At 39.3% G+C, this 16,178-nt stretch overlaps 1 protein-coding gene across 1 annotated transcript in view; it reads left to right on the forward strand.

Moving 5' to 3' along the window:
* Positions 1 to 296: 296 nt before the first annotated feature.
* Positions 297 to 16,178, forward strand: part of kcnj3a (potassium inwardly rectifying channel subfamily J member 3a) — a 118,017-nt gene continuing 102,135 nt past the window's right edge. Inside the window, exons 1-3 of the mRNA XM_065273124.1 lie at positions 297 to 829; positions 1,459 to 2,127; positions 5,557 to 5,773. Coding sequence (XP_065129196.1) covers positions 1,465 to 2,127; positions 5,557 to 5,773 — 880 coding nt within the window. The 5' untranslated portion in view covers positions 297 to 829; positions 1,459 to 1,464. The remainder of the gene's footprint in view (positions 830 to 1,458; positions 2,128 to 5,556; positions 5,774 to 16,178) is intronic.

Here is a 16,178-nt window from a genome sequence, read left to right on the forward strand (position 1 = left end):
TTAACTTTCAATAATAATAATAATAAACAATTACCAAAAACAACTTTACTTGAATACAATTTGGCAACTAGCTCTTCATTACATTATACAATGAATAGCCTACTGTATGTTTATATTTACAGTATAATATACAGTATGCAACGTTAAATCACTTACAGCTGATTGACAACACATGTTAACTGTTAAGTTAAATCTCTATTTAGGTGTAACTTACTTGACCAATAAGCGCGAGCTGCAATCGTTCCGCCCTCCCCTGAATGTTACACACCTCAGTATTGTGTGAAGAGCATCGACGACAGGCTTACTGAGAACGAAGTAAGCAACACACAAAGAGCTGCTTCACAGACTTACAGTGGTCGTCGCAACATTTTGCCATTTTACTAATTTCTCCTGGAGAGTCCGATTGCGTAGAAGAGTTCCGGCTTTAGGTTTGGCAACGGATCATGTAAATCTTCCTGTCTGAAGCGCGTCCGATCAGCACAATCAGTTCTGATTTTACTCAGAGGCTTTTGAGTATTGTTTTGTTTGTTGGATATTCAGAAACCACATACAGAATGCACATTTGCTACATTGCTGGGCAGACAGACCCTGCCAGATGTCGAAACGTATCTACAATATCGGTTGATGCGCGAACTAGGAGTGAGCTATGCGCGTATCTGTGATCTGACCGTTCATGTGTGGTCTGATGATGAAAATCATCAGCAACTTTAAGCTCCAGGTTCTAAAACTGAGCAGATGAGTAAAGAGAGACTGCGTGGTTCAGAACACGAGCTGCTGGACAGCGCCTGTGGAGAGTTTTTCCTGCATCTCTACTTTCAGTCACATCAAGGTAACGCGTAATAATACTTTCTCATAAATAAACAGCTAAGCGATATGATGCAACGATAGGTCGAGAGAGAAAGTATGGGGAAATAATGGCATCATAGTTTTTTGTTATTATTATTGATTCAGTATATTTCCCTTAATTTTAAGATCTAGATGCCACACATTATGCATTGCTGTGATTATGTGAGTAGGTTTCTGTTTTAAAAGAGTTGACTTCATTTTACGCATTACCACAATTATACTCCTGTACATGTTGACACATATTGTATATTGTCAAAATAAGAACTTGTTTTTTATGGACATGATTCCAGACGTATTGGCATATTGTAGGTTATTTATTGGATTTAAAAGAAGCAGTAAAATTATGGAAGAAAAAAATCTGCCAAAATCTATGTAGTATGTAAAGTGTGTATGTGAAAACATATTTTATTTAGAAAATAATTAACCAGCACATTAATCAATTAATAAATTGTCTGCATAAAAAAGTTAATAAATACTCATTGTTGTACCTTTTGGTACTTAATTGTAGCCAATTCTTGCCTTAACGTAGGCTATCCCAGAATCATTGTGTTAACTTGTTTACCAACAGCTAATGTGTAAGTAATCCATCTGTTTATACTGCTGTCTGCGCAGGCTAAAATGTCTGCCCTTCGGAAGAAATTTGGTGATGACTATCAAGTAGTGACCACCACAACATCAAGCCATCAGAAAGATAAGAGGAGAAAGCGTCAACGTTTCGTAGACAAGAACGGCCGCTGTAATGTCCAACATGGAAACCTGGGTGGAGAGACCAGCAGATATCTCTCAGACTTATTCACAACTTTAGTAGACCTCAAGTGGCGCTGGAACCTCTTCATTTTTATCCTCACATACACGGTGGCTTGGTTATTCATGGCTTCGATGTGGTGGGTGATCGCTTACATTAGAGGGGACTTGAATCGAGCACATGATGAGAAATACACACCATGTGTGGCCAATGTCTATAACTTTCCCTCAGCTTTTCTCTTCTTTATTGAGACAGAGGCCACCATAGGATATGGGCACAGATACATCACTGAAAAATGTCCCGAGGGGATTATTCTTTTCCTATTTCAGTCTATTCTGGGCTCCATAGTGGATGCCTTTTTAATAGGCTGTATGTTTATTAAGATGTCTCAGCCCAAAAAGAGAGCAGAGACATTAATGTTCAGTGAAAACGCAGCCATCTCCATGCGGGACGGCAAACTCACACTGATGTTTAGGGTTGGAAATCTACGCAACAGCCACATGGTCTCGGCTCAGATCCGCTGTAAATTACTCAAGGTATGTGCCACGCTTTGGTCATGCTTTTCACGGTAACAACTAAAAGGCCAATTCACACTGATCCAACAAACACCAACTGTTGGAGTCTGTTGGGTCAGTGTAAAACCCAGATGGCAGATCAAAGTAAATGAGACTTTACAATCTTGTTGTTTGTTGAAGTTGATTGTTGTTGGACCAGTGTGAATTAGGGATGTAACGATTAAATCGCGTGTCCCATTTAAAATGCCTGTCTGAAATCGATTCTGAATCGCAAGGCTGCGATTCTTTGTTTCATGCACAGCTTGTGCGTATACTACCGCATTTGGTCAGTAGGAAGTCCTTATCAATCTAAAATCATTTTGAGTCGGAGTCGTTTATAACATGCATTTAAAAAAGCAACACTCGTTAAATAAAAATCATTAAAAATATTCTTTATTATCATGAAAATATACCTGAAACAATTTGAAGATCAGTGTATAAATATTCCTGTAGACATTTCCTGGAATAGTGTTTGTAATGATACTTCTTCTGTGGTACAAAGGGAGTTTTTGCATGAGAGCGCCCCCTGGCGTTTGGATGTGCCGGGATTTCATCGTAATTCATTCAAATTCATTAAAGGGTCGGTGAATTTGTTGATTTTATTGTTTTATGCTGTTTTCTGAGGTGTACTTATGATGTTCGCGTGGTTTTTACATTCAAAAACATCAAAAACAATAAGTTATACGCTATTTTGTAACATGGATTAGTGGCTCTCTGGAGAAAAGCTTCGTTTGAAGGGGCGGGCCGCATTAAAGACCTGGACGTAAACACCCACTGCTATGATTGGACGGCTTCATTTCCCGTCATTACATGTGGTGAAATGTTATAAAAACATTAATGTGTGAAAATAGCAGCTGAACATGTTTGACCCACAAAAGATTCTGGGTGCTAAAGATGATACACATAAATGACAATACGTATAGTAAAGTAGAAACAAAACTTTAAACTCGATGTGACTAAAGTACCGTAAACAACACAGTAAGCGCGCATCAGATTCTAAACTGCGGCTGATAAGCTCTTATCAATAACTTTGTATATTTCTATTGTGCTTGTGAGGTTGCTCTTAGATACACGTAACGTTACATACCACAGTTATATGATAAAAAGCTTTGTTGAGTGTTTGACTGTTCAAACGCAACTTGCCTAAATTACCGTATACAACACAGTAAGCGGGCATCATAATCTAAATTGCGGCTGATAAGTCCTTCCTTATCACTAACTTTGCATATTTCTACGGTTAAATTACAATCGTATTGTTAAGTGTTGCACCTTTATTAATCATTTAATGTTTTTAGTAAATTAAAACAGTCAAACATACGTGTTTAGACACGGATGTTACAACAGGACATATCAAGCGATCTCTTCTAACAAAGCAATAGTGAAACGCAGTAACTTAAATAAAGTTAAATGTCTTACTTGCTGTGTCATTTTCGTCAGATTAATACTCTACAAATCCAGCATCGACTTGCTTCTTTACAAGTGAATCCGCACAGTACACAAGGTAATCAAACACTCCCCACACAAGCTGGAACTTCTTAAAAAACAACCTTTATCCACGCATTCCTATAATGTTATTTTCTGAGCCTCAGAATTAACTCTTTCACCGCCAGCGTTTTAAAAAAAAGTTGCCAGCCAGCGCCAGCGTTTTTCATGATTTTCACCAAAGTTTAATGCCTTCCAGAAAATGTTCTTCTTTAAATATATAAACATACAATATACCAAATGGAAGAACAGACCCTCTGCTTTCAAACAAACAAAAAAAAACGTTTCATCCTACCTTTAGTGGTTCTTTTGCAATCAGCTTTTGAATATGGGTAGGTTTTTGCAAAAACACCATATTTTGAGCAAAAAGCAGAGATAATTCCATTTTTGTGACGGACTTTTCATAGAGATCCCATTCAGAGCGATCTTTAAAACAGACACGGACATGCAGCAGCTTGCCATAGGGCAATTCTTCCGGGTTTAAAAAGTTGCGGTATATAATAGCGGTATTGCGGAAAGACGGAAAATCTCGTCATTGGCGGGGAAGCATTTTCTTTTAATTGACGAGATATCTCGTCAATGGCGGGGAAAGAGTTAAAGTATTCAGCTTCTGTGTGGTTCCCACGCGGTTCTTCCACAACCCAAGACTTCGTTACCATGGTTACTCTATCATAACAGATCACCACGTCAAAATAAAAGTCTCTTGGAAAAAAGGTTTTTAAAAGTCATTTTGGTTACATTTGGCAATCTTTAAAGACATGTTTACTGATTGTTGAGACACACGTGTGTCACGCGAAGCTGTGGGCGGGGCTACAAAAGTGGTCGTTGTATTTGGCTATAGGGAGGTGCTTCAATTCTACTTTGACGTCATATTTCTCTGAATTCCACACTTGGTTGTAAAACTGGCTTGGTGCCAAAAACTGTTATATTTCAGTAGCACGGACGTTTTCAGTTCTGAAACTTGCAGGATGTTCATTTAACTATGATGACCTCTTATATAACAAAGTATCAAGTTAAAATTAAGTATTTGATTCACCGCTCCTTTAATTGAGAAAACGCGCATAGTGTGAATTGGCATTAATGTATTATTAATGTGTACTTTTTTATGTAAATTAGCAAAACCAGTCAAATGTTTTGGGTCACAGATTTTATCTCAAAAGCTTATTTTTATAGTTACTTATTCTTATAAACATATTTTTATAACCGCTTTGTCTTTTATTAAATATAACATAGGTTTTGATTTTTATTATTTTAGTTAATTCCTATAACATCAATGAAGAATAATTGATTGACACTAAGCTTTTGATAAGTAGTGTATAGTATTAATTTGTTTAATTTTACTTCTGATCTTCTTTTTTTTACTTGATAAAAGCCATTATTATGTTTTTACACTTTTACACAAAGTTTCTAAAGCTGTTATATATTTTAAAACATATACTTAACATGCAATGAGTTTGTGGAGATGATTTAAAAAATTAACTTACTACCGTAGTTTTTTACTACCGTATATGTGTAACTTTGAAGGGCACTGTTATTCTTATATAGTTATAGTATATTATAGTTTTATATTAATATTCTGCCATTTTTAATTTTAGGTCTCAGCCAATGCCTAGTTGTCAATTACATCACATTTTATTTAATTAAAAAAGTTTTATTTGTGTTTTAAAGATGTCAGCTAAATTACAAAAAAATGTTGACTCACAGCTTTGTTGAATAAATGAGGTTTGCAGGAGGTGTTGCCACAAACTTGCACAACATAAACACTTTTATCAAGATTTCACATACAAAAAAAAAATTCCCAATACATTATTCCCTATGCAATAATAATAATACTACTTGATAGGCTTTGTAAGCATTCATTTTGTACTTGTATGTCCTCTAATGATTCAGTATGCATCCTCATGGCTTACTTTTTTCTCACTCCTGCAGTCCCGACAGACACCTGAGGGCGAGTTCCTCCCGCTGGATCAACTAGAGCTGGACGTAGGCTTCAGCACCGGAGCTGACCAACTCTTTCTTGTCTCACCTCTTACGATCTGTCATGTCATCGACACCAAGAGCCCTTTTTATGAGCTTTCACAGCGGTCGATGCAGACTGAGCAGTTTGAAATAGTTGTGATTTTGGAGGGTATAGTCGAAACAACCGGTAAGTTTCTCTTCTATTTTTAAGCATGCCTTCTTTAGCAACTGAGTTGCAGTGTAGCAATTTTTACATGTGATAGCAATAATGTGGTGTGCTGTAAACAAGTCTGCAATGAAGTCGAATTTTAGTCACATGTCATTTGACTGTGTGTGTTTCTGTCAGATGACCCGCCTCTCCTTAACCTCGGGGCACCAGCTAAGAAATTTTACCTTAACAGTATAAGTACGATCCAAATTGGTCATTCAATAAATGCTAAAATTAGCACAGAGAGGGTTCTAGTAATCAGGAAGACACAGATGAAGGACCCTTAAAGTGAAGGTTTGCTCTCCTGAGCTTAACCTTTTTGCAGATGATGACTATTGCCTAAGGTTATTGACTTAGAAATTGGGGTGATCTGTTTTAGTCTCTGATAGTAAATGATGGGTGATCTGTCTTTCTAGAATAAAGACTTAGAACTTGTTTTTTTCTGTTACACTTCCTAGCTCATAGGCCAGAAGCTCAGAACTGATAATCTATAGGTGTCTCTAGGCACACAGGCGGAGACTCAGAACTTGGTTTGTTGCTATTATTGCCTCCTAACTCAAAGGGTGGAGGCTAAGAATGTTGAATGATTGTTGAAGTGTACATTTATCCATTTCAGCTAAGCTGGAAATTTCCCTTTTGCACTTTCCTGTTTTTGGCTGTTGGCATCATAAGGGGTCTACAGAGTGTGACCCACCCTTGCTTCACTGTGAGGAACTCCTTTGCATAGTAAAAAGTACAGCAATAAAACTGTCTTTATAGTTTTACCTATGCTTTATTCACTACCACTGGTATTGTCTTGAAGGTCCATTAGTATAGCTAAATTCATTATCATACATGCATTCATATGTTGTGTTCATGTGGATCAAATGGCTCACTGGGTTTTTCCCAGAAATAATTTCCTCATAAAATGTAGATCTTGTAATGCACTGTTAGTCGCTTTGAATTAAAGCGTCTGTCGAATGCATTAATGTAATATCAATCATTAAAATGTGAACAGTTGTATAACACATACCTATTAATTATTAATGCTTATGTCTCTAAACTAGTATGGAGTGAATGTGTATACAGTAGTGTAAAAAAGTGCTGTCACACTTTAATGTTTCAGATCATGAAACAAATTAGATAACACAAGTAAACACAACGTTAGAGCTGGGGTAAACGACTATCTATTAAACGATTAATCTTTGACTATTTTATGGATTAATCAACTAATCTAACGACTAATTGGACGATTAATCTATGAAGGTATATTTGGTGCAAAACAACTGCACACCTGTGACAGTGGAATTTGTATTTGTAGAGATTATCCACACATCTGTATCAGTAAATTTGAAGTCACAGATGAAGAGTTGCAAACTTGTAGATTTTTTTTCTTTCCCTCAAATACAACACAACAGTTACACATTCACAAATCCATCAGTGCAGCTGCACAAATCCCATTTTACAAATCACAGATTAAGAAACTCACAAGCTCACGTTTTTTGCTACAATTGCAGTAAATATGGTGCAAAACCTACTTGAACACCTGCATCAAAGTATGTGAAGTCACACACAAATTTTGTACATCCGCAAATCAGTTTGTGCATCTGTGCGATGAGAGTTGCATGTGTGTAAAAAAAAAATTTCACAAATATTTTTTTATTTTTGAAATATTTTCCAGCACAAACACAAGTACATAAATACAACTGCTTGAATCTGCTGCTACGAGTTTCAAACACTCTTTTTCATGTGCTCTCTGTTTTGCACCAAATATCTCGAGATAAATGGTGCGAAAGTGATTTGTATACCTGTAGGCTGTGCTCAGCACTGCCCACCAGGTGGCGCCTGACATTCACTGAAACAGAGTTTATTAATTACCAGCAATGTTTCAGCAAGGTAAATCGCCTTTATCAAGGTATTATTTTCACCAAGTGGAGAACAATATAAATGGGAGTGCTAATTATACACAGATGAAGGTAATTACATACAATATTCCAATGATTCATTAGTAAACAAAATATAAGTTCCATAAATCTAAAAACCATCAATATAAGTAGATTACAAAATACAAGCAGCAAATACACACATAGGCCTACATATACCTAATAGGCTTTAATATACCTAAAAGGCCTCCTGTCTAAGTAAAAATTGGTCCAACTCACCTCACCTTCTAGATGAAAATACCCTCTCAATTCCTATATACAATAATGAAGTTATAGGATGATTAAGTTCAACAAAATGCAGTGCTAATGGAAGGTTCATATTTCTGCATATTATTGCACTCTGATGTTTCACGATGCGTGTTTTATACTCTCTATTTGTTTTCCTACATATGATTTTCAACAATGACAGTGTTAAAGTGGTTTCTGTTGGTATAGATGGAGAAGAGAGGTCCGATCTAACTAATTTATCTCCTAGATTACATTCACCTATATTCAGTTAGCCTATGTTTACTTTACTGACACAACAATGTGCCCAGGATGGTAAAATAATTATTTCAATGTATTACTAATAAACAACACAAGTCTTGTGCATACCGACATGGTTTGACATCTATAGTTATTTGATTGTTTTTTTTCTGATGTGTTAGAAGTCATATATGTAGAGCAGAGAAATAAGACATTTTTTTCTGGGGTGCATGCCCTAGAAAAATACATATGGACCTTGGTATTTATAAAATCCTCTGTACGGCCCTGCTCATGACAATAAGAATCCACTCTCAATAGTGTATTATGAGCTGTAGGTTTTTTAATCGGATCCCTATGTAAAAAATTACAAGCTACCCACAAGTCTAAAAAGCTGATTTGATTTGGGTTAGCATCCAGGGTAAATGTTAAGAAATCAGAACAACTGTTTAGATAATAATAAAAACAATTTAGTTGTTCAGTTACCCGATTCAAAAAGACAGAAATAATCATCCAAATTAGTATATTAGAAGAAAAATCATGTATCTTAGTTAAATGTAGGCCTATGTGTGTATTTGCTGCTTGTATTTTGTAATCTACTTATATTGATGGTTTTTAGATTTAGGGAACTTATATTTTGTTTACTAATGAATCATTGGAATATTGTATGTAATTACCTTCATCTGTGTATAATTAGCACTCCCATTTATATTGTTCTCCACTTGGTGAAAATAATACCTTGATAAAGGCGATTTACCTTGCTGAAACATTGCTGGTAATTAATAAACTCTGCATCAGTGAGTGTCAGGCGCCACCTGGTGGGCAGTGCTGAGCACAGCCTACAGGTATACAAATCACTTTCGCACCATTTATCTCGAGATATTTGGTGCAAAACAGAGAGCCAGTGTTTCCGCTATATACATTCAACCGTGGCGGCCCGCCACGACTAAAACATCCCCGCCACGCCTGTGGTTGTGAATAGAAGGGATACAGCAAACGAAATCCGCCGGATGAGCACTGTTTTATCCTAATCCTTCACCCAAACCCAACTCTAAACACAAAATTTCACAGGATTGTAGGAAGTATTTGTATCTCATTTAGCCAGAGCCATTGTTTTCATCCTAAAAATCCTACCTCCAAATCTAATACTAAACTTTTCGGCATTTTCTGTATCCCTTCTAGACAAAACCCACGGCGGCAGTTCGCAAAATAAATAAAGCTACTGAAATGTCCGCCCTGCCAGACTGGCTGTCTTAAAAGAAATACATTTATTTGTGGATTGCGCGTTGTTCACTCATTTATAAATAAATCTCCTAAAATATCATAATTTCCTCCATGGGTTTAGTTTCATGCACAAATCGATTTAAATCAACAGATGATGATTAGGCTACGTCTCTGTTTTGAGAAATAATAATAAAATAAATAAGCCTACACGAAATATGTTATAATTATCAGATTGACAATACGAATTAAAAAAGTATTTGAGTTGCTGTTCTTTTTTTCTGACGCGCTGTTAAACCAAAGCAGCAGAAAACACGTTGTGTTTTTAATTATTTTAAATAAGCACAAGGTTTTCTCTTTATTGTAAGTTTACACAAATAAAAAATACACAATTTACAGTTTCGAATGTTATTTTACTTTTATCTGTATGGCAATAAATTAAAGGTAATTTAAGTTGCAAGGTCATCACGCGTATGCTGTTCACAGGCGCATATACACGGATGCAGCGCGGAGCTGCGAGAAATGACATGATTAAACTTTCGATTTAACATATTACGAGGTTTTTGGACATTCATTTGGAATCACTGTACTCATATTATCAACTTATCTGGACATTAGTTATTCAGAATATAGGCTATAAGCGCAGCGCGCTGCTGACCCCTCAGCTGTCAGTCAATCTTCTGTGCTTTAGATCGACCCTCACAAAGTTTCACATTAAATGATAAGATGTTTGTCCAAAAACAAAAGGCTAAACACTGAATACTACTTAAATGGGACTGCAAGACATTAATAGTCGAATCTGTTTGTAACTTACATTATTCCCGTGGAAGAGAAGGACGTTGGTAATAAAAACTGGAGGCAGACGGTGAGACTGTTTCGTCTGTTTTCAGACGAAACAACAGGGTCGGGGTACCCGCGGGTGAAACTCCTAATATTTGATGTAACAGGTGTAATAATATTAACGTGCTATATGCGTTGTAGATCCAGGTCGGGACTCAATAGGCGAGAGTAAACTGCGGGTCTTATATCCAAGACCAAAATTCGACTGGATTCCGATAGGTAACAGTTTTTAAATGGCACCGTGCTTTGTGTTTAAGATCTGTCTGCGAAGAGCATTAAAGGTTTCTATTTAACTGCGCGATTTGCGGTGTGACCGGGTCGGGGTCTTTATGTCAAACAGGCCGGTTGTGGAATAAAATTTCTGCTGATGTCGGATGGCTAACTGGTCGGGTGTTCTGTCAATCACAGCGGTGCGGATTATCAACAGGATTGTGCGTGACTTTGCAACCGCTCTGTAACGCTAAACACGAGCACGAACTTTTACACTACATTAAAACTACAATGAAAGATCCGTATGAAGCTATAAAACTTACGTATTTTTTAAGAAAATACAGTTTAGATCAAACATAGAAAAGCAATATGCTATATATATAAGAAAAGTAAATGACAGCATGAAAATGATAAAAAATGCATGTTAGTTTACTGTAGCCTATTTTTTACATTAAAAAAAAATGTACATTTATAATCATCATGGGCGCCCCCTGCCGCCACAGCTGGAAAAAATCCTAGAGGAAACACTGAGAGAGCACACGAAAAAGAGTGTTTGAAACTCGTAGCAGCAGATTCAAGCAGTTGAATTTATGTAGGCCTACTTGTGTTTGTGCTAGAAAATATTTCAAAAATAAAAAAATATTTGTGAAATTTTTTTTTTACACACATGCAACTCTCATCGCACAGATGCACAAACTGATTTGCGGATGTACAAAATTTGTGTGTGACTTCACATACTTTGATGCAGGTGTTCAAGTAGGTTTTGCACCATATTTACTGCAGCAATTGTAGCAAAAAACGTGAGCTTGTGAGTTTCTTAATCTGTGATTTGTAAAATGGGATTTGTGCAGCTGCACTGATGGATTTGTGAATGTGTAACTGTTGTGTTGTATTTGAGGGAAAGAAAAAAAATCTACAAGTTTGCAACTCTTCATCTGTGACTTCAAATTTACTGATACACATGTGTGGATAATCTCTACAAATACAAATTCCACTGTCACAGGTGTGCAGTTGTTTTGCACCAAATATACCTTCATATTAATCTTATGATTAGTTTCTGTTGCTTGATTAATAAAGACCATAATGTATCTCAAATAAATGCCAAAAACATTCTTAATTATATACTTTAAAGTATGTATCAGTGATTTTAGGCCAGGGGGTGGCCAAAGCTACTTTAGGGGGTCCATAGTCCATGAAAGAAAACGATGTGTAACTATGTATCAAGAAAGCATGAATGAATGCATTATAAGATGTAAACATAAGAAGGGTGAATTTTAAACATTTCTGCTGTATTTCTGTTAAAGGGATTCATCCAAAAATAAATATTGTGTCATCATTTACTCACCCTTATGTTCTAAACCTGTAGAAGTTTATTTTATTTTGATAAACACAAAATAAGATATTTTGATAAATGATGGTAAGCACAAAATTAATGGTATATCCATTAAATTCCATCATGTTGTTTTTATTCCTACTATGGAAGTCAATGGTTACAAACAGCTGTGTGCTTACCATCATTTATCAAAATATCAGAAAAAGGAAATTCGTACAGGTTTAGAACAAAATTTTTCAGAATTAATGAAGCAAAAGATCGGGAAATCTACATTCCATGATAAACCTTAAACTTATTTCAAATAGCAGAGCTCAACACAAAGGATGTTTGGCAAATTTTTTTAAAAGTAAATGTGGATTATTCTTTATTTACGAAGATACAAACGTTTTCTTTTTCATATATTTAATTAACTTTAATGACAGAGACAGTTTATGCTTATTATAAGACCGAATGCAATACAATGTTTATTCGTTTAAGACGAACGGTAACCACATGTTTACTGTGAAAATCACAAAGACAGCTATTTTGACATATGAGCATTTGTCCGTTTAAGCCACAAAGACGTGAACATGAAGTCGTTTAAGCTCTGCCTGTGCACGTGCGCTATCGGATATGAGCGTCGCGCTTTCAAGTTCAATGTGCAATCCAGTCCAGTTAACAATCATACAGAAGCCTATAAAGATCACTTCAAGAATTAAAACATGGTGCTGGGTTTTGTCTTAAACAGAAATGCCAATCGTAGACTTTATTCAGTCCACAAGAAAGTTACTATACACACTTCCAGCCATACGATGAAATCATTTAGTATTAGCAATGTATGACTTCACTTACATCATTTTAAAGACATTCCAATCACCGACATGGAGTGACTGTTATAAGGGTTGGCACTGGCTTTTTCTACCTAACAACAGCCATCCCCGGTCCGAGATTGGTTGGAAAACTTTAATTTGGGTTTGAGTGGTTGGTAAAAAGTGATGATCTCAAAGCCCAGGCTGCCTACAGAGACGCGTTTTTTGACAGCCTGCTTATGGGACGGGCAGCTAGCAGATCGTTACGAAAGATAAGACGAATGTGATCATTAATTTTTTTTGAGCCTTAAATTTAATGGTCTGCTTAAGCCCTTGGCAGCGGCATGCAGTTGGAACGAGGCAGCACTCCGGGCGCAGTTTATTGATGGTCTTTCTGACAGCATTCAGGATGAGATAGCGACCCACGACCTGCCTCACTCACTCGACGGCATCATTGAGCTCGCACTGAGGGTTGAAGCCCAGATGCTGTTCCGCAACCAGCGCCATTCTCTCCGTCACCGGGCCTTTCTGAGCCAGGCCACCCAGTCCAGTCAGTCCAGTAACCCTTTGCCTGCTGAGAGTGAGCCCATGCAGTTGGGTAGGATGCGATTATCGCAGAGAGAGAGAGAGCGTCGTCTTCAGAACCCTTCTTCCCTCTGCCCTTCTTCCCTCTGCCTCTACTGCGGTAAGCCGGGGCACTTTGCCAAACTCTGCCCAGTAAAAGGCAACACCCATCGGTGAATCAGGGGGTCCTGGTGGGCATCACGTCACAGAAATCCTCCCTGTCATCATGTACTCAGCTCTCTGTCACTCTGTCCTTCTCTGGCCTTGACACATTTTACCACGGTTCTGTTCGACTCGGGCGGTGAATGCAATTTTATAAGTAAAGATCTGGCTCGCGCTTGTGGTGTTCCTGCAGTCCCTCTTGAGGCCCCCTTGGATGTCTGGTCCATCAGAGGTCAGCAGGTGGCACAGATCACTCACTGCACCCCTCCTGTAAGTCTTTTTATTTCCGGCAATCATCGTGAGGAGATTGTGTTGTACATCCTTCATGCCTCTCTCTCTCCCATCATTTTGGGCCATGCATGGTTGGCACAGCACTATCCCCACGTTGATTGGCAACACAATATTATTTTAGCTTGGTCTCAGTCTTGTCATGTGTCTTGTCTTGGTCCTGCTATTTCGGGTTCTGTTCTTTCTCTTCCTCAGGTTTCGGCGGCCGATTTGACCATGGTCCCGGCGGAGTATGCTGTCATTGGTCAGGTGTTTAGTAAAGTCCGGGCCATCTCCCTTCCTCGCCACCTGTCATACGATTGTTCTATCAAACTCCTCCCAGGCACTTCTCCGCCTAAAGGTAGACTCTTTTCTTTGTCTGCTCCTGAGAGAGAGGCCATGGACCGTTACATTAATGATGCCCTACGTGCCGGTCTCATCCGTCCCTCCACCTCTCCCGCAGGGGCGGGGGTTTTCTTTGTCAAAAAGAAGGACGGCTCCCTCCGTCCCTGTATTGATTATAGGGGCTTGATTGACATTACTATTTAGAATAGGTACCCTCTTCCTTTAATGTCTTCAGCTTTTGAGCTTTTGCAGGGAGCGCAGTTTTCACCAAATTAGATCTGCGCAATGCCTATCATTTGCTGCACATAAGAGAGGGCGGCGAGTGGAAGACAGCATTTACCACCCCTACTGGACACTTTGAGTACTGCGTTCTCCCGTTCGGGCTCACAAACACTCCCTCTGTCTTCCAAACTCTGGTTAATTATGTGCTGAGAGGCATGATTAACACGTTTGTCTTTGTGTACATAGATGATATTCTCATCTTTTCTTCCTCTATGCAGGAACACACTCAGCATGTCTGCCGAGTTTTACGCCGGCTGTTAGAGAACAAACTTTATGTGAAGGCGGGAGTTTCATAAGAGGTCAGTTTCGTTCCTGGGTTTTGTGGGTGAGATTCATCCCGATCCAGCCAAGTTCAGAGCGGTGGCCTGTCCCCAACTCCCGTAAGGCACTACTTCGTTTCTTGGGGTTCGCCAATTTTTACCACCGATTCATCAGAAACTTTGGTCATATTGCTCACCCCTTACGGCTTTCACCTCCACTAAGGAGAGGTTTGTCTGGGGTAAGAAGGCTCAGGAGGCCTTTGATAATTTAAAGTCCCGGTTTATCAGTGCTCCTGTTCTTTCTATTCCAGATCCTACCTCTCAGTTCATTGTTGAGGTGGATGCATCGGATGTCAGGGTTGGTGCCGTTCTATCTCAGCAATCTTCTAAGGATAGCAAGGTGCACCCTTGGGCTTTTTTCTCACACCGGCTTAACCCAGCGGAGCGAAACTACGACATAGGGAATCGGGAGCTGCTGGCTGTCAGACTGGCTTTGGGTGAGTGGCGTCACTGGTTGGAGGGGAGCTCGGAACCCTTCCTGGTCTGGACGGATCACAAGAATCTAGAGTATATCCGTTCAACCAGGAGGTTAACATCACGTCAGGCTCGATGGGCGCTCTTCTTTGACAGATTTAACTTCGTCCTCTCGTACCGGCCGGGTTCTAAGAACACTAAACCCGATGCCCTTGCTCGTTTGTTCGAGGTCTCCGGTTCTGTTAGGGACGAAACCATCCTCCAGGAGGGGCGGGTGGTGAGTGCCCTACGCTGGGGAATCGAACAGCGAGTGAGGAAGGCCAGACGGGAGGGAAAAGTGCCAGAAGGGTGCCCGGCGGGTCGACTTTGGGTTCCAGAATCGCTCCGTTCCGAGGTCATCCGGTGGGGCCAAGGGGTCCAGGTTGGTTTGTCATCCCGGTGTTCAGAGATCGCTGGCTGCCGTCTGTCAGCGGTTTTGGTGGCCCTCTATGGGTCCCGATGTCAGACAGTTTGTGTTAGCCTGTCAGGTTTGTGCCCGTAATAAGGCCTCTTATCAAGCCCCGGTTGGTCTGCTTAAACCTTTATCTGTCCCTTCCCGTCCTTGGTCTCATATAGCCATTGATTTTGTTACCAATTTACCCAGTTATAGAGGTAACACTGTTATTTTGACCATTGTTGACCGCTTCTCCAAAGCAGCGCATTTTGTCCCTCTGCCCAAGCTCTCCTCTGCTAAGGAAACGGCTCAGATTATGATAGAACACGTCTTTCGCTTACATGGTCTGCCTTCTGACGTAGTTTCTGATAGGGGTCCTCAGTTTATTTCCCGTTTTTGGCAAGAGTTCTGTAGACAGATTGGCTCCACAGCCAGCTTGTCTTCAGGTTATCATCCACAGACCAACGGGCAATGAGAACGGGCTAACCAAGATCTTGGTCGTGCTCGCCGCTGTCTGACATCTCAATATCCGAGCTCCTGGTGCCAACAGTTACCCTGGGTAGAATATGCAAATAACTCTCTCCCCATATTGTCCCTTAACATGTCCGCGTTTGAAGCTTCCCTGGGTTTCCAGCCTCCTCTTTTCCCAGCTCAAGAACCCGATGTGGCAGTTCCGTCTGTGCTAGCCTTCGTTCGACACGGAGGAGGGCTAGAATTACTTTACTTGAAACTTCCAGACGAACCAAGGCCGCGGCAGACTGTCACCGTAGACCCGCGCCCCGCTTTATCTGTGGGCAGAAGGTATGGCTTTCTTCCAAGGA

The sequence above is a fragment of the Paramisgurnus dabryanus genome, chromosome 15 (genome assembly GCF_030506205.2).
Source record: "Paramisgurnus dabryanus chromosome 15, PD_genome_1.1, whole genome shotgun sequence".
NCBI classification, from domain to species: Eukaryota; Metazoa; Chordata; class Actinopteri; order Cypriniformes; family Cobitidae; genus Paramisgurnus; species Paramisgurnus dabryanus.